The 27,722-nt window shown below is 36.7% G+C and overlaps 1 protein-coding gene and 8 non-coding genes across 9 annotated transcripts; 6 read left to right on the top strand and 3 right to left on the bottom strand.

The window, feature by feature from the left end:
* Nucleotides 1-60: 60 nt before the first annotated feature.
* On the bottom strand, nucleotides 61-21,508 carry ghrhra (growth hormone releasing hormone receptor a). Its single transcript, XM_053487239.1, has 13 exons — nucleotides 21,449-21,508; nucleotides 20,070-20,178; nucleotides 14,670-14,777; nucleotides 10,197-10,297; nucleotides 9,991-10,088; nucleotides 9,753-9,885; nucleotides 4,124-4,277; nucleotides 3,502-3,562; nucleotides 3,332-3,401; nucleotides 2,541-2,632; nucleotides 1,007-1,136; nucleotides 602-643; nucleotides 61-230 (listed from the first exon to the last, which is right to left on the bottom strand). Exons 1-13 carry the CDS (start codon nucleotides 21,506-21,508, stop codon nucleotides 69-71), a joined length of 1,320 nt encoding a protein of 439 aa, XP_053343214.1. The 3' UTR covers nucleotides 61-68.
* trnal-uaa (transfer RNA leucine (anticodon UAA)) lies at nucleotides 15,738-15,820 on the bottom strand. The gene has a single exon. It is a non-coding gene; the product is annotated as a tRNA-Leu (tRNA).
* Nucleotides 16,551-16,633, bottom strand: trnal-uaa (transfer RNA leucine (anticodon UAA)). The gene has a single exon. It is a non-coding gene; the product is annotated as a tRNA-Leu (tRNA).
* Nucleotides 21,509-23,091: 1,583 nt separating the features above from the next.
* On the top strand, nucleotides 23,092-23,174 carry trnal-uaa (transfer RNA leucine (anticodon UAA)). The gene has a single exon. It is a non-coding gene; the product is annotated as a tRNA-Leu (tRNA).
* Nucleotides 23,175-23,589: 415 nt separating this feature from the next.
* Nucleotides 23,590-23,672, top strand: trnal-uaa (transfer RNA leucine (anticodon UAA)). The gene has a single exon. It is a non-coding gene; the product is annotated as a tRNA-Leu (tRNA).
* Nucleotides 23,673-24,448: 776 nt separating this feature from the next.
* On the top strand, nucleotides 24,449-24,531 carry trnal-uag (transfer RNA leucine (anticodon UAG)). The gene has a single exon. It is a non-coding gene; the product is annotated as a tRNA-Leu (tRNA).
* Nucleotides 24,532-25,690: 1,159 nt separating this feature from the next.
* trnal-uaa (transfer RNA leucine (anticodon UAA)) lies at nucleotides 25,691-25,773 on the top strand. The gene has a single exon. It is a non-coding gene; the product is annotated as a tRNA-Leu (tRNA).
* Nucleotides 25,774-26,384: 611 nt separating this feature from the next.
* Nucleotides 26,385-26,467, top strand: trnal-uaa (transfer RNA leucine (anticodon UAA)). The gene has a single exon. It is a non-coding gene; the product is annotated as a tRNA-Leu (tRNA).
* A 432-nt stretch (nucleotides 26,468-26,899) lies between these two features.
* Nucleotides 26,900-26,982, top strand: trnal-uaa (transfer RNA leucine (anticodon UAA)). Its single transcript has one exon. It is a non-coding gene; the product is annotated as a tRNA-Leu (tRNA).
* Nucleotides 26,983-27,722: the final 740 nt, after the last annotated feature.

Raw genomic sequence — 27,722 nt, 5'->3', positions numbered from 1 at the left:
ACATCCCTTTGCTTACTCAGAAGATGCAAGGCTTTTCCTATTTGCTTGCATTCCCGTTGCTGCAACTTTCACACTTCTGATGTGACTTTAGTGGAATTAAAATGTGACGGCATGACTTCGCTCCTTTCCAGCACACTTATCCGAGTGACCGTAGTACGGCGCTTTTTACCAGGACTGAGCTGATTCTGGGTCTGCCACTTCCACAAGCTCCTCTTTAGCTCGGCCTGTACCTGAAGAAAAACAGAAATGTGCAGAGCTACAGTAGCAGAGGCATTACACTGGAACCGAAGAATCCAAGGACGCCAAGTGAAGCACTTGCACATCATCTAAAAATGAGCGAATAACCCCTGATCGCTGATCTGAATGAATGGGGGTTTAATAAGATACCACCAGGAATGATGGAATGGAATAAAAAGTTCTCTTTAGAAAATCATATTTTATCATCATATTTTTTCAGCCTATAACCTTGCTTTGTATGGCATTGTTATCTAGAATATAGTTGTAGCCTAAATGTCAAATTATTTAAGCTTTCGTTAATTACCTTATATTGCAAAATTAACGAGTATATGGACACATACGGTACCACCATAGAAATGCATACCTCTCCATTCAGAAAGCAGTATAGAAGAGCAACGACAAATCCCTAAAAGAAATATAACAGCATTATCAGTGTGATTAAGTATAGCAACATACTTCACAATACAAAATACATATAAAGATACATATACATTGGATTTACATCATTGAAATCTTATTAAGGTTGTAAGATACACATGTTAGTTTAGGATCATTATACATCACATCCAAAGGACAATGCATGCAAATAATAGAATGCTTGCTATAGAATAATTAGCATTTTCTGTTTCATTTTATGAAACATATGATAAATGTTATGGTTGTTTTATGCTTATCAATTAGTGTTAAAAGTTATAAGATTAAAGTTGTAAGTTTATAGATTCAAGTTTTACAGCTACCCAAAAAAACATACAAACACACACATACACACCTGGAAAGAGCCTAGACCTAGCTCAATGTAGAGTCTTGCTGTTTCTCCCGTGTTCTCTGGCAGGAAAGCGAACACGGTGTAGTGCATCCCAAACAGAGGGATCAAGAACAAAGTGGATTTCGCCAACCTCCTGCCAAAACATCCAGGCAATTTAAGTTTGATTTGCCAAGTCAGCAAAGGTTGGCCAGCTAGCTCGCATATTTTGACAATACGACTTAGCTAAGAAAAAAGATTCTGTCGGGTTAGCTCATTAGCCATGAAGATGCTAAAGGTTTTATGAGCTATTATGAAAGTTTTTCCAGAAATCATGTTTATGTTTATGAGTATCCTTTAAATGTTCTCTTTTAAGGTACATAAATTTGAATTCATTTTCAAAATCCTTTTAGCCTGTTTAGCTAGCTGTCTAATGGCAGGCAGTAATGATCATGAGCATTTATTGTTACTATTTTTCTCAGGCTAGATCATGTAGTTAGCTATTAGCTTTAGCAGGAAAGTTATTTTTTAATATATTACCGATGTAAATTCTCTCAGATAAGTGTGAAGGAGGTGAATTAAAAATCATCTGAGAAACTGCTGTCAAGTAAGATGACATCACATAACTAGCTTTAGCTGCATAGGACTTTTTTTTTTTTTTTTTTCGAAATTCAGGTAAGCTCTTGTTACATGGCTGTCTATAAATGCCAGTAAAGATTATAAACAGTTTTACAAATATGACAAATAATTTCACTTATTAACTGAACATTGAATTTTTACAAGTAATTTTAACTTGCATTCACATCTACTTAGCTTTAGCCATGGACATTGTGACCATTTATCTATATGACCTCTCCGATAGAAAAAAAAAAAAAAAAACGAACGAAAAAACCTGAGGCTAGCTTCAGCAGTAAAAACTGAAACTGTAAAAAGTTTCAAACATTTATTAACATGACTAAGAAATCCTGTCAGATTAGCTTATGTTAGCTAACCTGTTTGTTTGTTTTTGTTTATTAAATTTTATATATTGCTTAAAATTTAAATCCTGTCAGGTTAGCTCATTAAGCTAGGTCTTGCAGTGAAGATTCTAAACATTTCTGAGTAATTACAAATGTCTTTAAAAAAAAACTTTTAGAAAAGTTTTTAGAAATTTCTTGGCAGGGTAGCAAGCTGTGTCAGCAGCAAAAAAAGACATTTTTTAATATACAATAAACATCCTGTTTAATAAATATGACGTAAAAGTAATTTTCTAAATCTTGTCAGGTTAGCTGCTTAGTTAGCTACAAAGGATATGAATTCTCTCAGTAGGTCCTGTCAGGTTAGCTCAGATTATTTACTTGGTGAATGGTGCTGGCAGTAAACTTCATAAGAAATATATGAATATGCCATGAAATGCAAAAATCCTGTCAGCTTCACTTATGCTAGCAGGCTGGCTAAAACAATATGTGAAAGTATGAAAATACAGTATATACATGTCAACAATTTTCCATTTTACTGCTTCGTGCTCACTGAAATAGTTTCTGTTGTTTGTGATCTGGAGAAATTTTATTAGAAGACTCACATGAAATGACTGATGTCGTTGCCTCCTACACCAGTTGACTTGAGCTTCTCAACCAGGATCCGGATGACGTTTAGGAAGATAATAATGTTAGCCTGAAAGGCATTAAGAATATATATATTCTTAAGAAAAATATAAAAATATAAATTCCTATATATATATTTCATAAGAATATATATGTTCATATATAGTAAGAAACTTTACTATGTAAGTAACTTTACTTACTTTACTATAGTTCATAGAGAAGTAAGAAACTTTACTATGAACTATAGTACATACCTTAATATACAATATTCTTACCATGGTACTTTGGACATTACCATAATAAGCAAAGGTCTTTTTAGAGTACCATAGGTACTGTCTCACTTTTTTTAGGTACTGTGTCAGTACCATGGTATGTACCACAATACTTTGTTGAATACTTTGTTCGTACATACTGTAACATATTAGATACGTTATATGTCTACTACTAGTATGGTATAGGATCATATTAGATACCTGTTGAACTATACTACTGTGGTACCCAATAAGTACCAAGATATTCACCAAAATTGTACTGTTGTTGTATTATTGTGTTGTTAAATTTCGTTGTATCAAAGTACATACCATGGTAGAACCAAGTACTATAGTGTGTGTCAAAAATATTCTATGCTATAATACTATAATACTATATACAGTACTAAATATAATACTATATACGATGGTACCGGTACCAACAGACTACCATGGTACCTATACTATGGTAAGATTACGTATGGGTTTGCTGTTAGAAAGTACATAACATTCTTACTCACGAATAAGGATGCTGTTATTGGACCTTTGATAATCCACCAGATTCCAAGATTTTCCGTATCATCCCAACAACTATAAATGAGAACAGCAGATTCTGATTGAATAAAGCAAGTAAACATGTGCTTACATGTTAAATAATGATTGATGTTGTCAATGATTGAGGTGGACATACCCACTGTTGTTGTAGAAATTTCGTGCCAACACCCAAACAATAAGGACAACTGATGGAACGCCTGCGAATATTGAGAAAGTGTAATTAGTGTAAGTTTAGTAATAATGATGATAGAAAAAATAATAAACCAAGCAAACCTATAAAACAAAGTTGGCCAAAGTCCAGCACCTAATATGGTACTGGTTGTACTATCACAAACCAGTAGTATAGTATGTACTAACATATCTAATATGGTACAGTATATATACACATTATATATTAGATACCTGCTGAACTTTGACAGCCACTGTGTTACCCAAGAAGTACCATGGTATTCATCAAAGTATTTTGGTACACACCATAGTATTACCACGGTACCCACTAAAGTGCCACAGTACCTACTCCAGTAAAGGTACTGTGGCACTGACAATGTCTGAAGTATAACAGCAATACCATTATATATTATGGTATGTATTATATAGTACATATACTATAATTTATATAGTATAGTAAATTTTTTATGGGAACAAACAAACAGCTTGAAAAAGCAAAACAGTTCTGGGAGCGAGGGTGCTTTTAGGTGAAAGTGAGTCATACCCTGACTTTCCCCTGAACTCAGAACTCATTTTATTAATGTACTGACCCCATCCAGTCAGAATGTACCACCAGAAGTACTTCCTCTGCGAGACGAAGGTGAGCGCAAGCAGCGTTTGCAGGTACATGCCCTCCACCAGCAACCAGAAGTAATTTGCCATGATGCTGAATTGGAAGAAGGCTACAGCTGATTTACATCCCATCTAAAAAAAAAAAAGTGATAAAAAGAAAGAACAAAGCTATCAAGATGTATTCGCCCTAAAGACACAACAAGGAAAAATGTTTTTAGATTTAGAAATATTTTTTATTTTATTAACGTTACACAAATGTTGATTTCACTGTTTCTTTCTAGAGATGTTCATTTATTTTGAAGAAGCCTTAAACTCCACACACTATCTACAATCACATGAGATCATACAGTATACTTATCAAAAACTGGATTTCATGTTTTCTGGGCGGGTTATGTGTCATTATGTGATATGTCTTTATAAACCTTATAGTTCCCATGAACTAAACTGGAATCACGTAAAACTAAACTGGAATCACATACCTTTTTTTCATAAAATCTTCGAAATATTGCATTCCCCATCCCCAATGAAAAGGATATTACAAGGAGATTTTTCAAAAAGTTGATTAGCATTGCGATTGTGTTCAATTTCAAATGCCAATGTCTAAAATAGTGTCTTTACCATGAAATTAACTTTTAACAATGTTACAGCCTAGATTTTCTTTTTAGATTATGACATATAATATATATAAGGTACACCAAAAATAATGCACAAGTAAGCACAACGTTTTGTATATATGACAAATTCAAATAATGAAGATGTTTTGCAGATGCTTCCATGAGCTTTAATAATCATACATCATTTTTCATCTGCAATAATATTAAATTTAATATTGTTTCTTTATCACTTCTATTGCTGTTCATTAGGGAAACAATATATGACATCAGCCTTTCTTTATCCAGGACTTGATTTGGACATAAAAGTTTTCTTTGGACTTCACTTGAATGATGTCATGCGGGGATCTTGAACTTCATGACTTAATTCTTGTAAAATAACAGCAATCTGATAGAAAGATCTCCCCAGTCTTCGTAAGTTGTTGTCTTCAACCAATATGCTTCAAAACATTGTCTTCATTGAAGAATTTTTCATAAATATTCTAGTCATCACTCAACAATTCTTCCTTATTCTTTGGTGTCAATGAATAATTTGTTAAAATCTTTGTAAGACTTCGTCTTCAATCAACAAGCCTTGCTTAAGTCTTCTTAAGGCATAGCTTAATCAAAGCGTCCCAGGTTAAAACCCCATCACAATGTTGGACTTTTGAGCTAATTAATCCCTCAACTGCTCAGATCTTTTAAAGTCTTTAATCAATAACTCTTCTTAAATTTTGATTCAGACTATACAAGTACACAATAAATAAAAAAGAATATTCATTAAAAATGCCCAAGTGCCCTGGTGCCTCAGTGGTAGGTGTTCCGCCTGCCATGTGGAAGGCCTGGGTTTGATTCCCAGCCACTGGAAGCAGTGCTGGTCACAAGCCTGGAAAAAATTGGAGGTTTGTGCCAGAACGGGGCATCTGCTGTAAATCCCTGTGCCAAGCTTGTATGCCTGTAACCATGCATGGTTAATGTCAATCTTTAGGTATTTGTAAGTTGTTGTGTTTAATCAACAAGCGTTATAAAGACTTTCTTATGGAAAGTAATGCACTATGTGACTGTCTGGATTAAACCCTTCAGACGTCACTACGGTTGAATTCTTGGAAATAATCAAAATACATTAAAGGTCTTGACCAAAAAGAGGTTCTCCTGCCTTTATATATTTTGATACAATAATTGTATTAGATATTACATGTATTATATTTCACTGAAACGGATTCATCCATTTCTAACCTAACACGCAAGTTTAGAGCCACACACCATCTGACATTTTACCCCAGGAGTTGGAGACTGAATTGTAATGAGGTCAACATGTCATAAAAAGGTCTCATATTTACAATTTAAATCTCACCAAAAGATTCATAAATGAGCATCGAGACTAAAAGAGAAGGCAAGCAAAACATTTAAGGCTTTGCAAAATGGTTTTGTAGTAAGTAGGTTTTGGTAAGGAAGTGTTGGTAAGCAGAGGAGTGGATTTATAAATCGTAGCAGTCAGTTTCTGATTCTCAACTGGTCAGATTAAACGGAATGTGAGTCAGAGAGACCATGTGAATTAAAAGGAACATTAAACTGTTTAAACACAATTTTCCTCAGGGCATGGTTGATATGAATGTAAATTGTTTTTCATGGGTATTAAAGGTATCAAATATGTTTGGGAAATAACAATTTACAGAATATAATGTTTTTGATTGTCCTCGTTAAACACCTCATATATATATATATATATATATATATATATATATATATATATATATATATATATATATATATATATATATATATACAGTATACATCATCATCATTCAGAAATTATATATATAATTTCTAAATGATGATGATGTAATCAATCATTTGCATTTCAGCGTGATGGCTAATTAATCTTGCTGGTTAAGTGGGCATCACCTCAGGTCTCCCCACTGGAAGCCTGACTGCAGGGAACAGAGGGGAAATGGGCATATCTATGAAATACTAACAAATCACAGTTCATTCATAACACTGTGAATATATACTGTACTGTATAGTTTCGCAGAAATATTGTATTCTTCTGTTTTGTAGAATAATACAGTATATAACAAGTCTACACACCCCCGAGGTACAATAGTTTAGTCTTGGCTTTTTAATTAGAGGTGTGTCATGTCCTGATGCTCGTTGAATAAAAACTAAATAAGAAAAGGTCAAAGCGATCAGTCATCCACCCTAGAAAACAAAAGGAAGAAAAATTTTAAATGAGCAAAATACACAGTCATCTTCTTATGAGTATGATATTATATACAGTACTGTGCAAAAGTCTTAGGCACCATATTATATATTGTACCAGTTTTATTATATGTGTTTATCATGTCTGCATAATTATGTTCAAAATCATTCCGTATTTTCATATATAACTTAAAAAATTATAACCAAATAACATTACAGGGAAATATATGCATAAAGAAAGAAATATAGTACCGTACAAGACAGACCAGTTTCAGATGGAAACAAAAAAAACCTAATGTACGCTCCTGGGATTTGCATAAAAATAGAAAAGAGCGAGTGTGACAAAGTTACCAGACGAACTCGTATTCTCCAGCAAGCTCAGTAAAACCTAACAGCTGTTCTCTTAAAAAACTGCACAAATCTGTGTCTAAAACTCCTGACTTTAAGCAATGAGTTTTCACTCTTCTGAAAACTGGTCTGTCTTGTATTATATATTTCTTTCTTTACGGTAATGCATATATTCTCCTGTAATGTTATTTATTTATTACATTGTATGTTATTTACGGAAATACTGGATAATTATGCAGACATAATAATAATAATAAAAATATATAACATAATTGTTACAGCATATAATATGGTGCCTAAGACTTTTGCACAGTACTGTTTGTCATAAAATCGCCTAGTATAACACTTATGTTTGTTAACATACCCTACTAGCTTATCCGACACTGGATATAGTTTGTGATAAGATCTGTAGCCTGCAGCGAACCCATTACCAACATCACTAGCACATTATTGATTTAGATAACTTTCACTGAAATGACATCATAAAGGTTCCCTGTGCTTGTTTTGAGGTCCTGAGCTCAGTCCGGGGAACTTAATGCTGTAGACCAACTCAAAGAACAAATTATTCAAAGAGATTGTACGGTTCATTCGGTTCCTACTATGAAAGTTGGCTAAATTATAAACAGGCTATACTGTATCAAATTCTCTGACGTGCAGTAGTAATGTAAAACTGAATCCTGGATTTTTTATTTTTTTTTCATTAATCACCTAAATTAAAAGGTTATTAAGATACCGTAAGTAATTACTGAAGCCAATTATGATATACTTCGTCTTACAACTGTACAAGAACTATTTATGACAGCGCTTATTTAAATCCCATAATGGTTCCCCTCAGATGAATCCCAACCAAATTCTGTATGAATAATCTCACTGAACATACATCATTTTTTATAGTTTTGGTATTCTTTCATATATCAGGTTTGAAAAATGACTCATTCACAGTATTAGATTTTCCAGTATTAAACGGGGGTGAACCCCTTGTGCAAATGCCCTGATGCTGAACGATGACTCTGCGGTAAAATTTAAAGGTCAATTTTTGATGCATTAAAGCTGTCAAAAAAATTTTACTCTTCAAATCCTATGAAGACTTTGATAATATTTTCACATTTCAATCTGCTCCCATGCATTACTTTTACTCAACTGAAAGCGAACCACTTTTCTAAACTTTTCATCCTGAGGTATTTCAACCGTTTCTGCAGAAAAAAAAAACTAATAAATAAATCTAATATAACAATAAGATCACAACCTTTTATAGAGTGGTGGATTTTTCTCTAATCTCACATAATGCACAAAGTCTCTTATCCAGTGTTTGAAAATGGACATCTTTCATTATCATATAAATCTATCCTACTTTCCTACATGAAACAATATATAGGTATGATTTCCTAATATATATGTAGTGCCCGGTCCCAAAAAAATTCACACACTCTAAGATTTCACTCAGCAGCATTCAGCTTCGATTATGGCACCCAATATCGTGGCCAGTTCAGGTGCGAAAATGATTTCTCTTCTTTCACATCTGAGTGCTAGTATAGCTTCACACCTCCGAGAAGAAAAACTCCACAGATGTGAAACCTGGCCATTCAGTACACTCAGGTCATCAGCAAGCCTGAAGGAACCCCAGATCATAACCCTGCCTCCAGAGGCTTGTACAGTGGACGCTATGCATGATGGGTGCATCGTTTCATGAGCTTCCCTTCTTACCCTGACATGCTGATTACTCTGGAGTAGGATCGGTCTGGACTCAGACCACATGACCTTTTTATGTTCCAAAGTCCAATCTTTATGCTTCCTAGCCAATTAAAGGCTTTTTTATGGTAAGTCTCACTAACAAGTGGCTTTTTAGTCCCAATCCATTTAGTGTGCGTGTCTGGAAATGCTGTTACTTTCACTATTACACCACCACCTACAGTAGGTGCCAGAACAGAAAAGAGCCTAGACGCATGTCTTTCTCGATCTCTGAACCTCGACTTCTATTGAGGTGGGACCAGTCGAGCAGTGTTGGAAGATCGGAGGGAACGAGAATGTCTATAAAATTGGTATGTCTATGTCTCAGCATTGAAATAAATTTACTTTCATTGAAACATGACAAGCACTACAGTGCACCTATACACAAAGGAGAATCCATGGAGACTTTTTGCCTAAAGCTTGGACTGGAAGACACAGAGTCCTGATCTTAATGTTACTGAACCACTTTGAGATGACCTGCTGCACCAAGACCGCTTCACCTAACCTCAGTGTCTGACCTCGCTAATGCTCTTGTAGCTAAATAAACAAAAAATCCCCAGAGCCACGTTTCAGAAAACTAGTGGAACTTCCCTAAACACTGGCGGCTACTGTATTACTGAAAAGAAATGAAGAGGACAAACTCTGAAATAAAAAGCTTATATGATTGTGATGGTTTGATGTCCACTTTATTGTCTCTATATAGTTCACGGCCTTACAGTATATCTCGATATCGTTTCCTTACTGTGGACATGAAACAGTGATCCAGAGACTCATCCGAGAAGAGAACCGCATCTTTGATGAAGACTGCGCTGGCTCGGAGGATGAAGGAAGAAAAGAGGTTGATGTGTATGTAGTTCCTGGTGCAGTGGAATTTCCTGCGGTGAAAACATTTGCGCAGTCATTCATGATATAATTTTTAACAACCTTAAAAATAGGAACATTTTTGCTTTGGCTTAATTACATCACAAAGAGCAATGTACCTGAAGGAAATGAAGACTAAGATAGCTGTTATGAGAGATATCAGAGATGTGGCGTATCCTGCTGTGTACACCTGCTTAAACGTTGAGAAGTAGGTTGTCTAAAAAAAAAACCCACAACAAATTAAGGCCAAAGATTTAGTCCACACTGGTGTATCCTCTACTAGTTGCACTGAGTCATTGCTATTTCTATATGGAATTAGAAGAACCTTAGATTCTTGCTCTGTGTCATTTCCTATCTCGCAGGCTTTCTCGTAAGGTGGGTACAGGTCGCTCCAGCCATCTGCTGTGCAGTTCCTGTAGATGTAACCTGGAAAGGTTAACAAATTAGCTAATATCCATAATGATCAGCCCATCCTTAACCTTGTCAAGGACAGGTCCTAAATGGCTGGTTTTATTTGTGCCGAAACGTGCCAAGATGATCACTTAAAAGGGTGTAAATGTGATCACTTTACATGATGTGCCACTGGATAAGAGAATTAGGTTTGCATTATATTTCAGCATTAAGGAAATTGAGAGTCATGTGACTTCTGCTATAGACTACTATCTAGTCTCATTGGTCTGTTCAACTCATAGACTGGATCAAATCAGCTGGACAAACCCTCCGTGACGTCTTGTCAGCTCTGGTGGTTTTCGCCTAAACCCCTGGTTAATCCATAAATGGGCAGAATGAACAGAGCCTGTGTAGAAACTCACCTACTCACCACCTACTTATCACAAGCTAGCTAGCATACTGTAGCTTTTGCCGTCTAAGGTGGCTAACCTTAATACACTAATGTTACTTTGCATTTAATTGAACTCCATGAGCCTGACCCTACAAGTCATCCCGTGTTGACTCGTACCTTTCTTGTGGTACATGAAACGACAATGATTTCAGTTACCTGGTTAGCTAAAGTGATGCATAGCATCTAGCTAGTTGTCACTCAAATCGGCTATGCCCTAAATTGTGTATAATTTTATTGCTCAATATAATTTAAACGGATGAGTTACAGAAAAATTCACTCCCTGTGGCATAAAAAGCAAATCTAGCTATGGAGACTAAAACTTCTTTTTTTTTGTACCAGGCTGTAAAAGACTATTTCTGTTGTAATTATATTATTTCTGTAGTTTCTTTAAAAAAAAAAAAAAAAAGTTTTTGTAGTAATAACCCTATTGTTATTATTATTATTATTATTATTATTATTATTAGTGGTGGTGCTCGCAAAGCAAAGCAGCACTTGTATTATCTTGCAGGCTTATTATTCTTTTTCCCGTACCGTTTGTCCTAGACTCATAAAAGAGGTGTCAAATCGTGCGGCTTATTCGGAAATGGGGTGCTATGACTTTTCTAAGGGGGCAATCTACTACCCAAAAAATCCCATAGACTTAACATTGAGAAACTTTGATGGATTTTAGCACAGAGCAGGAATTTTGTAGAAATATCAGTCTTAATAAAATTTTCAATTCAATTAAATTTTATTTGTACAGCACTTTTATCAATGATGAAAATTTGTTTAAAATGTGAAAAATGTGTATGAAACAAAATGATCAGATTGTCCTTGACAAGTTTTCCACATTTGAAGATGCTTACAAGCTGTCAGTCAAAAACCCCGCAAGAGGGTATAATTTGTACCCATGGGGCGCAAAAGGTGCCCAAATTTGCATTGCATTTCCAGCTATATGGTGACTTCCATTATCATAGAGACATGGGGGTGGACTCATTTTACTTAGGCAACCAATCAGTCTCTCAGGCTAATTGTGAAGCTATCAAGCCACGCCCTAGTACCCACTTTAGATCACCTTAGCAATTGATCAACTGATAATTAATTTTAAAAACACAATGGTTTAAATCCCAGCTTCCTGCAGTAAATTTCTAAGAGATCATAGACAAGACTAAATTCTTGGAACCCATCATAAGAAAGTGGGATTTGATGGCTTACTGGTTAGCACTGTTGCCTTTCACCTTTGGGTTCGATTCCCACATCTGGTCTGTGTGCATGGAGTCAGTGCTTGGTGGGTTTCCTCCATGTTCTCCATTTTCCTCCCACAGTCCAAACACACTAGAGTTCTTGTCTAGACAAAGAGTACTTGTCCTCAATGGCTGTTTTAACATTGACCCACATACTAAACACTCTTGCCAATCCCTACAAAGGCCTTTTTCCCCATGTTATTTATTTAATTTCTTATCCCTTTCCAATGTCTTTTAAGGTGCTCAAAAAGTTAAGTATTTGGTTATTAATTTCATTGTGTCCCAAAGATAATCTATGATCCCAAGCCAATGCTTTTTTAATACTTTTAAAAATCTTGTCAAATGATATAAAATATGTTCTACGTTCGTCTTACTTCATATCAGAAATTGCATAGGAATTGGAATCCATCATTATGATCATCCGTCTACATTTTCATATTAAAGGCCTTGGCTTAAAAGCACCACATTTGTTCCACTTTTTAAAAAATAATATTCTGTTATATGTCAACCATTTAAATACCATTTTAAAATAACAGGATCTTTTGGCAAGATATTGCTTAGAAAAAGTTCAGCGAGCGCTAAATGAAGAAGCGCTCGGCTCCGCTGCACACGTACTGTAACTGCTGAGAAAAGAATAATGATATCACCATCTTCCTAAAGAACACTGGGTCGAATTCAACAGACTGAATTTCCAGATTAGTCTAGCTAATTATTATGCTACAGTGACTAGAATCATAATGAGAGCTGGTCTTATTCTATTAAATACAAAACAAGTTAATTGAATAATTCATCCAAAAGGTCAAAATGATTCAGCACACATTGTGCATGGCCTTTAAGGTAAAAACATGTGGAGTTGTACATGTGGTTAGTTTTATATGTCACAGTTATATATGAGGTCGGAAATAGTTTTTTTTACAGTGGAAAGGACAGAAAATTTTTCATTAAATAAGGTTAAATAAGAAAATGCAGAATCGATTCCAGTTGGATCTTTCTATATTAACATGGCATTTACACAGGTTATTAAGTATAATTCTGGAGCAACAGCATCATTCTTATACACCCATATATCATCTACACCACTTTTTTACTGTATACATTTACATTTAGGCATTTGGCAGACGCTCTTATCCAGAGCGACTTACATTTTTATCTCTTTACTCATCTGAGCAGTTGAGGGTTAAGGGCCTTGCCCAAGGGCCCAACAGTGGCAACTCTTGGTTGTGGGGTTTGAACCTGGGATCTTCCGAACCGTAGTCCAATGCCTTAACCACTGAGCTACCCCTGGCCCTATATAAAGTGTACACTGTATACAGTGTCGCGGGGAGCCTGGAGCCTATCCCAGCAAACCGGAGGTGGGGTACACCCTGGACTGCGTGCCAATCTATTGAAGGGGGCACACACATACACAACCAGACACTGACACACTATGGGCTATTTGGGAACGTCAATTAGCCTACTCTGCTTGTCTTTGGACAGTGGGAGGAAAACCCACCAAGCATGGGGAGAACGAGCAAAATCCATGCACACAAACACCGAGGTGGGAATCAAACCCAGAACCTAGAGGTGCAAGGCAATAATGCTAACCACTAAGCCACCGGGGCAATAGTATCTGTTTATTTATTTATCTGGTATATCTTCTTCTATGCTTAAAAGATGCTACCAAGTGCTTTTTTTTCTTTAGATATCAGTTTGCACTATTTGTGGTTGTGTTATATCTCGTGAATTGAAAAACTGAGACTGAGAGAATCGTGCAACAATTCCTGTTCAAATAAAAAAATTCTAGTATTGATCATGATCATGCATGTACAGGTACCATACCTCCTTCTTGCTTAAGCTTTCCTGATTTTTCTATTTAACAAAGAACATAAAGAATAAAGGATTTATATTTTATGATATGATGTGTTTTGCCTGGGTTAGAAAACATTAGAACCACCAGTTTTGTATTATACATAACACTTCACTCTTGATAGTTTAATTGTAAATGATGTGTAGCAATTTGTCGATTTGCTGTTTCTTGGAAGTCATAAATCTGCTCTGGATTTCATGAACTCCACCAAAAAAAAACAAAAAAAAAAAAAGTACTTTAGCCATGTAAAGGGACAGCAAATGTGTTTGAAAAAGTAATTAATAACCCCATTTCCACCTAAAATAACCAGAATTCTCCTTAAGGAAATTTCTTCTTTTAAGATCTTTGGCTACGGCCGATAAAAATCAGGACAGGGCAAGGCTCGAAATCATTTGGGAACTCTGTGCTTCTGTGCAACAAACACGTCAGCCTAATTTATAGCACTTTGCATTTTCCACTAATGGACCCCAAGCCAGTGAAGACACCAAGGTCTTTAGAGCGAAAGATTTCAGCCATTTCGGCATCCAGCTTTTAGATTTAGGTTACAGAAAGTCTGCTTGAAACCATGTTTGCATGTTAGTCAGTTACTGTAAGCGATGTCTTTCAAGGAAATACAGTATGTAAATACGAGTCCTTAGAGCTCAAAGACAAGGATAGGGTTTGTTTAGCCAGGAATAAAAGCATCTGTGACCCAGTTTGTTACTCTTCCAAAGTGCCAAGGGGCCCTAACTAAAGTAGGTTTTAGTGTCATAACAGGAAAGGATGCTTAAAATAACTACTCGTATTCTTTTAAAAATGTCATTCCAAAGATTTTTTTTTTCTCAGCAGTGCGCTTTGATTACATCACCTTGATGCAGAATAAACCACTGCAATTCTCCGTTCGCTGACCTTGCTTTCTGGAAAAGTGCTGGAACACTTCAGAACAGGACACGTTAACCACCTGGCTGACGTCGGCTCTGAGCCAGCAGCGGATCTCATCCCATTCTGTCTTGCAGCCTAAAACAGGCAGAAGCAAACACAAGTTGGATCACAACCAAGCAGTATCCTCTATCTATCCTTGTCTAACAGTTTGCATTTCCTGATACTTATAATCCATCATCTATCCATTCTTTCGACTTAGTCATATATCTTATCTTCAAATTCCTTGATGTGATAATTTACAGGCGGAGATAAGATTTTAAAGTGAAACTGCCACCCACGGAGACACTTATAACAGAAACCATGTCTAGGAATTTCAACTGAAGGCATTTCTTAGGCATACTTGTTTTTTTCTCCTGCTGCTTTAAACATTTCAATCAACACCTTTGCAGATTGTCAGTTGCTGATGTGACTGAACATCTGTCACAATTTTGGCATGCATAATGGAACCCATATTGTTTTAGGCTGACAGTACTGAACTTGAAGTTATTCAGTGCAGTCTTTAACCACAAAAACGCACAATACCAGTCAAAAGTTTGGATTTCTTATCTACATTCTAGAAGAGTACCGTTGAAAGAACATTATAGTTTTTTTTGCAAAACCAATTGAGCACTATTATGAAGCTGGCTCTCATGAAGACCTTCCCAGGAAAGCAAGACCAAAACTGACCTCTGCTGCAGAGGAGAAGTTCATTTTGAGTCACCAGCCTCAGAAATCACCAGTTAACAAACAGAACCTCAGATTGGAGCCGTTATGAAGCTTTACAGAGCAGAAGTAGCAGAAACATCTCAATATCAACTGTTCAGAGAAGATTATTGCAGATTTTGGATGTCTTCAGGAAGACATCCAAGGACCATGGAATTGGAAGGTATGCCTAATGCCTGCGTCTAATACTTTATCAACTTGAGTAACTCTGTAAGAAGTTTAAACACTTTAAACTACTAAGCTATCTCAGATGATGATTACCTGGGTAATTTTAGAAGACCAAATAAACCAGACTTCCACTAAAACTGAAAGCAATGGTAATATTCCAAATCCTACCAGGAGTGGGGTTTGAACCCACGAGGACATTTGCCCATTGGATCTTAAGTCCAATGCCTTAACCACTCGGCCATCCTGGTTTATTCCTGGGGGTATGCATGGACAAATAGACAGATTCCCACTTATTCTTTAACCTGCAGCACATTTGTCCACTGAAAATTATGTCCCCAACCACTTGTTGCTCCTCACGCAGATAGGCTAAAAGAAAGACTCAGATGTTCTGTTGATTGATCGAGAGGTTGGCTTTAGAGTCCTATTTAGCCAGTTTTTCATTTTAGAAGCTCTGGAATAAGATATTGTCTTGAAGTTCCAGTGCATTTATGAGAGAAAAAAAAACAGAGTTTTCAATTATTAGAGTTAACTTTTCTCAGTGTAGGGTATTCCATCCATCCCTCTAGGAACCTTCATAGTCCAAGTGCATTTATTCCCATTTTGTACTACCATGCTACCCCAACATTCACACACTACAGGCAATTTGGAAACACAAATTATTATTAATAATCACTAATTATTATTATAACAATTATTAATCACGTGGGTGGAGAACATACAAACTGCATACAGGTACAAACAAACCAGACAGAGCAATCAACCCAAGGATCGTGGGGGTGCAAGGCAAGAGTGCTAACCACTAAACCACCGTGCCACCAGTGCAGGCTATGGCTAAGAGACAACATTTTACATTTAATGACATCATCATATTGACTTTGTAACATGTATAAATCTAACATGATAAAGAATTAAGAGATTTTTTCTGACAAGCCTCGTCATAAGTTTTTTTTAAAAGGTAGTGCTGTAAAGGCTAGACCGTACCAGGAGTGGGGTTTGAACCCACGAGGGCATTTGCCCATTGGATCTTAAGCCCAACGCCTTAACCACTCGGCCATCCTGGCTCCCAAAAAAACCCAAACTTACTTTAAGAGGCCTTTTAAGGTGCTTTAAAGTTTGTGAGGAGGCTGGAGCCTATCCAGGGGGACTTGAGCCACTAGGCAGGGTACTCCCTAGACAGGGTGCAAATCCTTGGTATAAACACACTCACTCGCACACTATGGGCAGTTTGGAAACACCAATAAGCATAATATGCGTGTTTTTGGACAGGGTCAAGGGTGGCTAAGGCTCACTGATGCACTTGGAGGGAAGTCTGGATCCAATAGATCATGGTTACATGGTTAAAAACAAGATCCATGATATAAATGTAAGTCACTCTGAATACACATGGGAGCCAAATGCCATAAGTATGAATAAATGTACTATGTTTTCTTCTCCGGTTCCAGGAAAGCACCCCAGAGTTGCTGTTTACCTGTTTAACACAATTACCCTTTTCCATTTGGGTCAATTAGCACGGTGGCAAACGTTTGTTCTGTCTCTCGCCCACTGCGCTCTCACTAACTCGTCTATTTATAGCACCTTAATTCTGCGAGCGGGCCTACAGGGAGAGATGAAATCAACAGGAGTCACAACTCTTTCACTCATGCAGTGCCTCTGGAAATCAGTGTGGAGATTAAAATTGGCGGCTAAAAGCGTTTCTGTGGGAGAATTTCCCTCCGTCTTCTCTCACGGCCGCCTGTCGTTTCACTTCAGTCCTTTTTATTCATTTGAGGAAGACGAGGTTCAAACAGAAGCAGCTTGACGGGAACTAATGTCATTATGTAATGCAAATCCCATTTCGGATCCAATCTCGCTCCTGTCTGCAGATGTGAGTTCAAACGCAAGTCAGGGGAAATGAAATCTACGGCGTCCGAAGCTACAGTACGTTTGGAAGTTTTTCATGTCGAGATGGAAATCTGACTCGAGCCCAAAAATGACCTGAACCTCGTTATCGTTTATCTTCTACAGCAGCATCAACAGCATCCTGCCATGTTTAATTAGAGTAACAAGGTTAGGAGAGGCTCATCATGGCTAAACAGATCTATTCATCACGAAGTGCATGGAGGTTAAGGTGGTGTTTATTCCGACAGCACATACAGAGCATGCTTAACTGCTTCTATTTCTCACTTTTAACTAGATTTAGCTCAATTTCTATTTGTATAGCGCCTTCGACAATGTTCATTTTCACAAAGCAACTTTACAGAATTAGTAGAATATTGAAATGAATTAGAAAATCAACTGAGAACTATGAGTCAATCCTCGATGAGCAAGGAAGACAAGGGAGGCAGCTTGAGAGGAAACGCATTCAACAGGGAATTTATCCTCATTTGGATGATATCAGATATTAGTTTGACCATAATTCAGTGCCTGGTATCATTTTAGACAACACAACACAGATTTACAGACACTGTGGTCAAAACTATGCCTTATTCACTATATCGAGAGGGGGCGGGGTAGACCCAATGACAGTACCAAGCAGAATAGCAGATGTGATACATGGATACAACTTATCTTACAAGTCATATTATAATAATCAAAGGAAAAACAATATTAACAATGACCATTAAACATTAACTCCAATATTGTCTGGGTTCTGCTTGTCCCACTGAGGCAACGCTGGTCTCTCAGGGAAGGACTCCATGAGACCTCTACAGGTGTGTGGTGTTATCTGGCACTGGGATGTGATCAGCAGATTGTTTTAGTGTTATATGGATTGGACTTGTTTGTCCGGCGTACCCTATGGATGCTTGATCAGAGGAAGATCTGGGGAATTCTGAGGTCTGATCAACAACCTTGAACTTCTTTCCTCCTAAACCCTATTGATGGCAGGCTATGATCCAGTGGGTGTTCTGATATCTTTCGATCTTAAGTGCCTTGCTCAAGGGTCCAAGAGTGGCGATCTTTCAGAGCTGGGGCTCGAACTGCCGACCTTCCGAACAGTAACTCAGAGCCTTAACACACTAGGACTGAGCCACCATCACCATGCTTTTTCTGTTATATAATCGATAATCAATGATATTCACCTAGATGTGAAGTTAGTGTTGTAATTGAACTGCGTACAGTATATTAGCACAAAAAAGTCGATATCGTTAGCTTCTGTAACTGTAGCTAAGAACACACTACAGTAATTTGAGGTTATTCAGGGACATCAGAAAATAGTCCGATTCTGCTTGTTCCTGGATGATCACAATCATTAATAATCATTGCCAAATGATTGTTGTGTCTGGTTCCTCGCAATGTTTCTTCCTACTGCCATCTCAGGGAGTTTTTTCCGCAGCACCGTCATCCACGGCCTGTTCATCAGGACCAATCTTATCATTTTGATGCAAACACCTTCACATTTAATACAAACTTCTATGTTTCTTTTGATTGAGTAAAGCTACTTTGCCGCGATGACAATTGTTAAAAGCGCTATACAAATAAAATTAAATTGAATTAGAGTTTTGCATTTTTTCGTCACATGACATTGGTAACCATCTTTAAGCTACATCTAAAGCTATGTACTGTAATGTATATTGCGTTACTTACGGGCCATGATGCACAATGCAAAATAAATGCTGCTTAAACACAGATGATTGCCTAAAACAGTCCAAGCAGCCCAATATGCCATTTTGGGCAATCATCTGTGTTATGCATGATGATTTCTTTTCTACATACAGAAGCATAAGCATTAGATTTAAACATTAAAAGTTCCAGAGCAGTTTTAGGACCGCAACTAGAATTAATGTCCTTTTTTTTTCTGCAAAAATCTTAAGCTTCCCCCCCCAATTTTTTCATTTTAAAATTGCAAATGAAAGAAATGAGAGCAAAGGTTTTACTGCAACAGGCTGCAAGTGTCTAAAGATACGATTTATGTAACAACCTCAGCAGCGACCTCATTTCTCCTCTCGTCTGTTCCAACCACTCAGCATATTACCAGTCTATTAATCACTGGCCTGATCATCTTTCAGTGATTCATGGGTCACTGTGCGGCTTAACACACACACACACACACACACACACAAAAGTGAGAGTTTAAAAGTCCTTCACGAAGCCTGGAGGACTATTTCTTAAGACCACATTAAAAATACAAGGAAGTCTCCTTTTTTGGAAGCAAAATGTGAAGAAATGAGACGAGGTTCGGCTAAAGACTTTGAGATGAGACATGAGCCGGTTCTTGAAAAGATTAAGCTTGTTAATTTTCCTGACACTGGGATGGAGGATATGACAAAACATACATCATGATATTCTTTGATATAAAATATGCATCGTGAGACTAACATCCAGTTAGACATCAAAGAAGAAAAAGTGTGAGTTTAATCATATTTGTAGTTTTAGACAATTTACCAGATACAAAGATCCCATGATACCCAGAAATTCCTTAGAAATGTATTGAATCTCAACCCTTTTACATGAACCAGCAGCATTATGTACTGTATAGATAGAAAAGAACAGGGAAGTGTATAATGATTGTTAGAATACCCTGTGGTTCCGTTTGGTTCTTGCTCTCTTTCTTCTTGGTCTCACGGCACAGCTCCCGAGCCTTCATGTGCTGTGAGATGATTGCGCAATCTGGGTGGATGCCCTCCACCTATGGACCCAGTGCAAACGCAAAGATCAAATTAAGCGGTAATGATGAAAGCAGGACTTGTTTTAAAATTTAGTGATTTATGTTTCTGCATTGATGCCTTAAATACATAATTTAGCACTGAGCAACACTGTACAGATGCATAAATTGTGCCCTGATGTCACAACATAGAATAATATAATATTCTAACATAATCAATAGAACAATATGACAGAATATATATATATATATATATATATATATATATATATATATATATAAACACACACACACACACAGTATATACTACATTTTAGTATATTTTATACTATATATATATTTTGTATATGCATTTTAGTAGTAGTTTAGAGAAAAATGACTGTCTATAACCTTTATATTATGGACCATAGAGGAAAAATTTGTTTAATTAAAAAAAAATGGTATCCAATAGATTTTTAGAAAGATTTTTTTTAGAACTTTAATTTATAAATTTAACATTAACATTTCCATAATACTGTATTTACATTTAACGTGTTATTTTGTGCAAACGGATTGTTTATCTTGTGGGAACAAGTAAAAAAAAAATACTGTTCCTAATTAATATCAGCAAATTAACTGTTCAGATAAAGTAATGAAGGTGTTCCAAATATACGTTAGAAATCAACAAAATATTAATGCGAATGCAATTTACTCCTGTGGTTTTTAAAAAAAAGCCTAGCATGCCTAGAAACGTACAGCAAAAAAAAATTCAGATTTGTTATATTTGCTTAAATAAGGAAATTTGTAAGAACTGTAGTAATTTTTATAATTTTTTTACACTCAGGTTGTTTTATTATTGTGTTTTATAGAAAAATGCAGAGACGTAAAGGTTGTTAGTTGTTTTTAAAAATGTATTTAACAATATCATCTATATTTATGAATATTCCTTCTTTAATATTTAGTTTAATGTTTATTTTTATGTGCAATTTTATAAAAGTTACTTGAGGCGTATTTATTGTCATTATATTGTCATATTTAAAATATGATTATTAAATATGTTGAAATAAATTCATTATTGTATTATTATTATAATTGTTGTGTTGTTGAGCGAGTAATAATAATAATAATAATAATAATAAATAGAATACATTGTTGCAGTTATAAATTAAATAAATAAAAATAATCATAGTTCTAATTATCATTTTAGTTGTTTATTACGCTGTTAATTTTACTATTTTAGCCTGCTTTAACCCAGACAAATCTGTAACCCAAACAAATCCCTACAAAACTATTTGCAATAAACAATAAAACTCACAGATCTCCAGAAAGAGCCGAGCATCCAGAGATATAACACGTCCATGTGCAAACTGTCCATCTAGTCCCCTGGTATCCGAGCCGTTTGAATGCAATTGCCCCAAATAATCTGCCAGGATCCAAAGTCAAAGCACTTTCATTCTGTGCGGAAACAATCAAATGTAGCAGAGTGGACGGATTTCCTCACTGAGAAGAGCGCATCCTTCACCAGAGCCTGCAGCTGAGGACAGGATGGAGGGACACACACACACACACACACACACACACACACTGGCTCTCTCACACACACACTCTGACTCGTACCCACGCACACACACACACACACACACACACACACACACACACACACACACACACACACACACACACACACACACACACACACACACACTGTCCTAATAAAGTGTCCTTCAGATTATACACTACATTAGAGGATAAACACTTTACTGCTACAGTATGTCACATTATGGGAAAAGCAGTTTATAATAATAAAAATAATGACAGGTGTAATGATGTGAAAGGATGAAATTGTACTTACAGTATATGTATAATATAAATATTTGCAAAATACTGAATTCAATTAAATAAAATATAAATAAGATACTTACTTAAAGCATATATATTAATAATAAACAAATCATGAAATTAGACGCAAATAAAAACATCACATTAAACATCACGTGTGTAACTTGTACGGGTGAAAGTTGTAATGATTCACCTTTAACGGAAGATTCAAACATAGACTTTTCACCAAATTTGAGCTAACTGGCGTCTTTATTTTTGTAACATTTCCTGCAAAACTAAAAAGATGAATTAATTAAGTAAAACACAAACTACTGGATTAAAGATCTTAGATGAACTTTGATCAACAACAAACCATATTAACATTGTAATTAACAGCTTAAACTACATTACAATGTGTTAGTGTCACTGATGTAAAAGTGAAAGTGTTTAGAGTTAAGTGTGTAAAGGTTAATTAAAGGTTAAATGATTAAAGCCTGTAAGGGATGAAGGTAAATGTCTTTTAGAATTTGCTTAACTGCTTGGACAAAAGGTGAAAATGTTAAATCATGGTTGAAATATCAAAATGGTTGAAGGTCAAACTGCAACGGTATTTTCAATGTTTAAAAAAAAAAGAATTTCCAAGGACAGAAAGAAAAAAAAGAAATACCTAATAAAAATCTAATACTAATTATAATAGATCATTATGAATATATCATGATTCATTATAAATAGTATTATATTGAAAAATATTTTGATATAAATTACAACAATATTATTATATTAATATTCATCATATTATTCTTCTAGTTCTCATCAGAAGGTACGAGGAAACCAGGTAGAGATAAGATAAACTGTTTTATTTTTGACCAATAAACAGCTCCAGGATCCTGAACCTCATCCACTTAATCTTGTGTACAGGGTGGTGGAGAGCCAGAGCCTGTTCCAGGAGAATTAGGGCATGAGGTGGGGATATACCCTGGACAGGGTGCCAATCCATCACAGGACACAAACACACTACAGGTAATTTGGGAACAACAATTAAGCTAATCTGCATGTCTTTGGACACCGGAGTACCTGGAGAAAACCTGCCACTGGGGAGAACATGCAAACTCCATACATACATACAGCCTCCTCAGGAGAACCAGGATGGCCGAGTGGTTAAGGCGTTGGACTTAAGATCCAATGGACAGATGTCCTCGTGGGTTCAAACCCCACTCCTGGTAGAAGTGTTGGTTCTCCTATGTTACCTTTAAACATCAGCAGAATGTGCTTAATCAAAACCTAGAGAAATCTCTTTTGGGGATAAAGTAATCAGGAATCAAACCCTCAAACATGGAGGTTCAAGGCCACAGTGCTAAACACTACACCAGCTGACTTTCAATTGGAAAATGAGGAAACCAGGAAGTGATAAGATAAACTGTTTTATTTCTGACCAATAAACAGCTCCAGGATACTAAACCTCATCTTCAGTAAAACTTAATCTTGTGTACAGGGTGGTTCAGAGCCAGAGCCTGTTCCAGGACAGTTAGGTCATGAGGTGGGGATATACCCTGGACAACCTAATCTGTCTGGACTACCTGGAGGAAACCCATCAATGGGGAGAACATGCAAACTGTACACAGACAGCACCACAAGTGAACCAGGGTGGCCGAGTGGTTAAGGCGTTGGGCTTAAGATCCAATGGATAGATGTCCTCGTGGGTTCAAACCCCACTCCTGGTAGAAGTGATGCTTTAAATATGAGCAATCTCCTCTGTTTTATGAGAAAAGTAATTTCTCATAAAACAGACTTAAAGCAGGAATCAAACCTTCAACCACAAAGGTATTGCTAAAACAATGCTAAACACTGTACCACCTGACTCTTAATTGGCATGCTAACCAATCAGTCAATTCAACACATCCAGTTTGCATCAGTCCATAGGCAGTGGATGAAACGTTAACAGCTCTTGGTCATGCTGGTTCTGTTTCAGTCTTGGCACCGTTTTCTGACTGGTAATTACATCTTATTAGCACAGACGGAAGCTTGTGATTGCAGTAATTTTGAGATGACGAGACCATGGTGTGATCCCAGCTTGATGAAGCAAACAAATGCCTGGGGATTCTGTAAAAAAAAAAAAATGAAAAAAGAAAAGAAAAGAAACCAGAGAAATAAGATATACATTTCAGGTTCAAGTTAAATGATAGTATGATTGGCTTTGATTGTTGGATCTGACTTTTTTTTTTATGGTAACTGTGACATTTCAAGATCAGAACAATACTATACTACAAACTGCTTAGTTGAAAGTCATCCATCCATTGTCTACACTGCTTATCCTGTGTAGGATCATGCAGGCATTCATACACTACTGGGATTTTTGGAAATGCAAACATAACCAACATGCTATGATTTAGATCTGTTGGAGGAAACCGGAGTACCAGGAGGAAAAGCACCAAGCACTATAAAATGTAACTTTTTTTACCAGATCATCAAAGACAGTATTTTTTTGTTCTGGTTGTCAACCAGGATGGCTGAGTGGTTAAGGTGTTGGACTTAGGATCCAATGGGCAGATGTCCTTGTGGGTTTGATCCCCACTCCTGGTAGAAGTAAAGATTTACATATGTTGCCTTTAAACATCAGCAGAATGTGTTTAATAAAAATCTCATCTCTGTGTAAAGCAAATTCTCATCAAACTGTTTTCTTTAATGCACAAATTCCAAAGCCCTGTTTTATCATTTAACTAATTAGCAGATTATTATTTAGATAATCTTTTTAAATTGATCGAGCGTGATAGAGCATAGACATAGAGCAACATACCTCAAGAGGCTGTGCATCTACTGTATTGCCATGTCACTAAGTCTGCAAAAAAAAAAAAAAGCATGTTCTATTTTTAAAATTCATTTTAAATGAACTTTTTTTTTTGTCTTTATAGGATTGAACCCCATTCCTGGTTAAAAAAAAATCTTTAACTGATAAGTTTCCTCCTGCAGTTCAAAGACATGCAGATTAGGCTAATTGGCATTCCCAAACTTCTTATTAGACTGTAGATTTTCCTAAAACCATGGATGGAAATTACTTGACAGAAAAATCCAACATGCGTCAATATGTTGATTCTGCATATACTGTCATCAAGTAAGTGAGAGGGCTGATTGGTTAAGCTGTTGCGCTTAAAATTCAGTGGATCACATGTTTTCATGAGCTTGAATCCTACTTCTGGTAGGTTTTGAGCTTTAGCTGTCAAATCTAATGAATTTTGTTCCTTGTGATTAATCAGTTTTTTACTTTTCCATTTAATTTCCATGCCAATCATCTGCGCATGCCAGAAGCTTCCATAAAACTCTGTAAGTAATTAATAGTATCAAGTAAATAAATAAAATACTACAAAAAAAACATTAAACAGGGAGTGATAAGATAATCTGTTTTGTTTCTGACCAATAAACAGCTCCAGGATCCTGAACCTCATCTCCAGTACCACTTAATCTTGTGTACAAGATGGTGGAGAGTCAGAGCTTGTTCCAGGAGAGTTACGGCATGAGGTGGGGATATAACCAATCCATCCACCCATCAGGGTGCCAATCCATCACAGGACACACACACACACACACACACACACACACACACACACACACACACACACACACACACACTACAGGTAATTCGGAAACAACAATTAAGCTAATCTGCATGTCTTTGAACACTGGAGTACCTGGAGAAAACCCGCCACTGGGGAGAAGATGCAAATACATACCAGCCCACAAGAGAACCAGGATGGCCGAGTGGTTAAGGCGTTGGACTTAAGATCCAATGGACAGATGTCCTCGTGGGTTCAAACCCCACTCCTGGTAGAAGAGATGCTTCTCCTATGTTGCCTTTAAACATCAGCACAATGTGCTTAATCAAAACCTACAGAAATAAAGTAAATTCTCATCAAATAGACCTAAAGCGGGAATCAAACCCTCAAACATGGAGGTTCAAGGCCACAGTGCTAAACACTACACCAGCTAACTCTCAATTGGAAAGTGATAAGATAAACTGTTTTATTTCTGACCAATAAACAGCTCCAGGATACTAAACCTCATCTTCAGTACAACTTAATCTTGTGTACAGGGTGGTTCAAAGCCCACGAGGACATCTGTCCATTGGATCTTAAGTCCAACGCCTTAACCACTCGGCCACCCTGGTTCTCTTGTGGTGCTGTCTGTGTACAGTTTGCATGTTCTCCCCATTGATGGGTTTCCTCCAGGTAGTCCAGACAGATTAGGTTGTCCAGGGTATATCCCCACCTCATGACCTAACTGTCCTGGAACAGGCTCTGGCTCTGAACCACCCTTTACACAAGATTAAGTTTTACTGAATCACAGGACACAAACACACTACAGGTAATTTGGGAACAACAATTAAGCTAATCTGCATGTCTTTGGACACCGGAGTACCTTGAGAAAACCCGCCACCGAGAACCAGGATGGCCGAGTGGTTAAGGCGTTGGACTTAAGATCCAATGGACAGATGTCCTCGTGGGTTCAAACCCCACTCCTGGTAGAAGTGTTCCTTCTCCTATGTTGCCTTTAAACATCAGCACAATGTGCTTAATCAAAACCTACAGAAATCTCTTTCGGTGATAAAGTAAATTCTCATCAAATAGACCTAAAGCAGGAATCAAACCCTCAAACATGGAGGTTCAAGGCCACAGTGCTAAACACTACACCAGCTAACTCTCAATTGGAAAATGAGGAAACCAGGAAGTGATAAGATAAACTGTTTTATTTCTGACCAATAAACAGCTCCAGTATACTAAACCTCATCTTCAGTACAACTTAATCTTGTGTACAGGGTGGTTCAAAGCCAGAGCCTGTTCCAGGACAGTTAGGTCATGGGGATATACCCTGGACAACCTAATCTGTCTGGACTACCTGGTGGAAACCCATCAATGGGGAGAACATGCAAACTGTACACAGACAGCACCACATGTGAACCAGGGTGGCTGAGTGGTTAAGGCGTTGGGCTTAAGATCCAATGGATAGATGTCCTCGTGGGTTCAAACCCCACTCCTGGTAGAAGTGATGCTTCTCTCCTATGTTGCCTTTAATATGCTTATGAATATGCTTAATCAAAACCCTCATCTTCAGTACCACTTAGTCTTGTGTACATGGTGGTTCAGAGCCTGTTCCAGGAGAGTTAGGGCATGAGGTGGGGATATACCCTGGACAGGATGCCAATCCATCACAGGACACAAACACACTACAGGTAATTTGGGAGTGACAACTTAATCAGCATGTCTTTGGACACCGAAGTAGCTGGAGGAAAACCACCAATCAGTCAATTCAACACATCCAGTTTGTATAAGTCAAGATTATATTAACTTTAATCCTTTAGTATGCATGCACTAAAGTACAATATGCAGCAGGAATTGTTTTTGATCCAACATGGGCATCAGTCCATAGGCAGTGGATGAAGCGTTAACAGCTCTTGGTCATGCCCGTTCTGTTTCAGTCTTGAATATATATATATATATATATATATATATATATATATATATATATATATATATTATACTACCGTTCAAAATATTTCAAAATTTACCGTTCAAAATATTTAGAACACTTGCAAATTTCTTTGTTTTTGTTTAGTGATTCATTTTCTTCATTCTACAACAATACTGGGGATTTCAAAACTATAAAATAACACATATGGAATTAGGTAATTATGTAACAACAAGAAAAACAACAGTTAGTTGTTATTTTAAGACACAGAGGTCAGCCTTTCTGTAATAGTTCTTGCAAGAACAGTATTGTCA

The sequence above is a fragment of the Clarias gariepinus genome, chromosome 25 (assembly GCF_024256425.1).
Source record: "Clarias gariepinus isolate MV-2021 ecotype Netherlands chromosome 25, CGAR_prim_01v2, whole genome shotgun sequence".
Taxonomy (NCBI): Eukaryota; Metazoa; Chordata; class Actinopteri; order Siluriformes; family Clariidae; genus Clarias; species Clarias gariepinus.
This window is presented reverse-complemented; position numbering and strand designations above follow the sequence as displayed.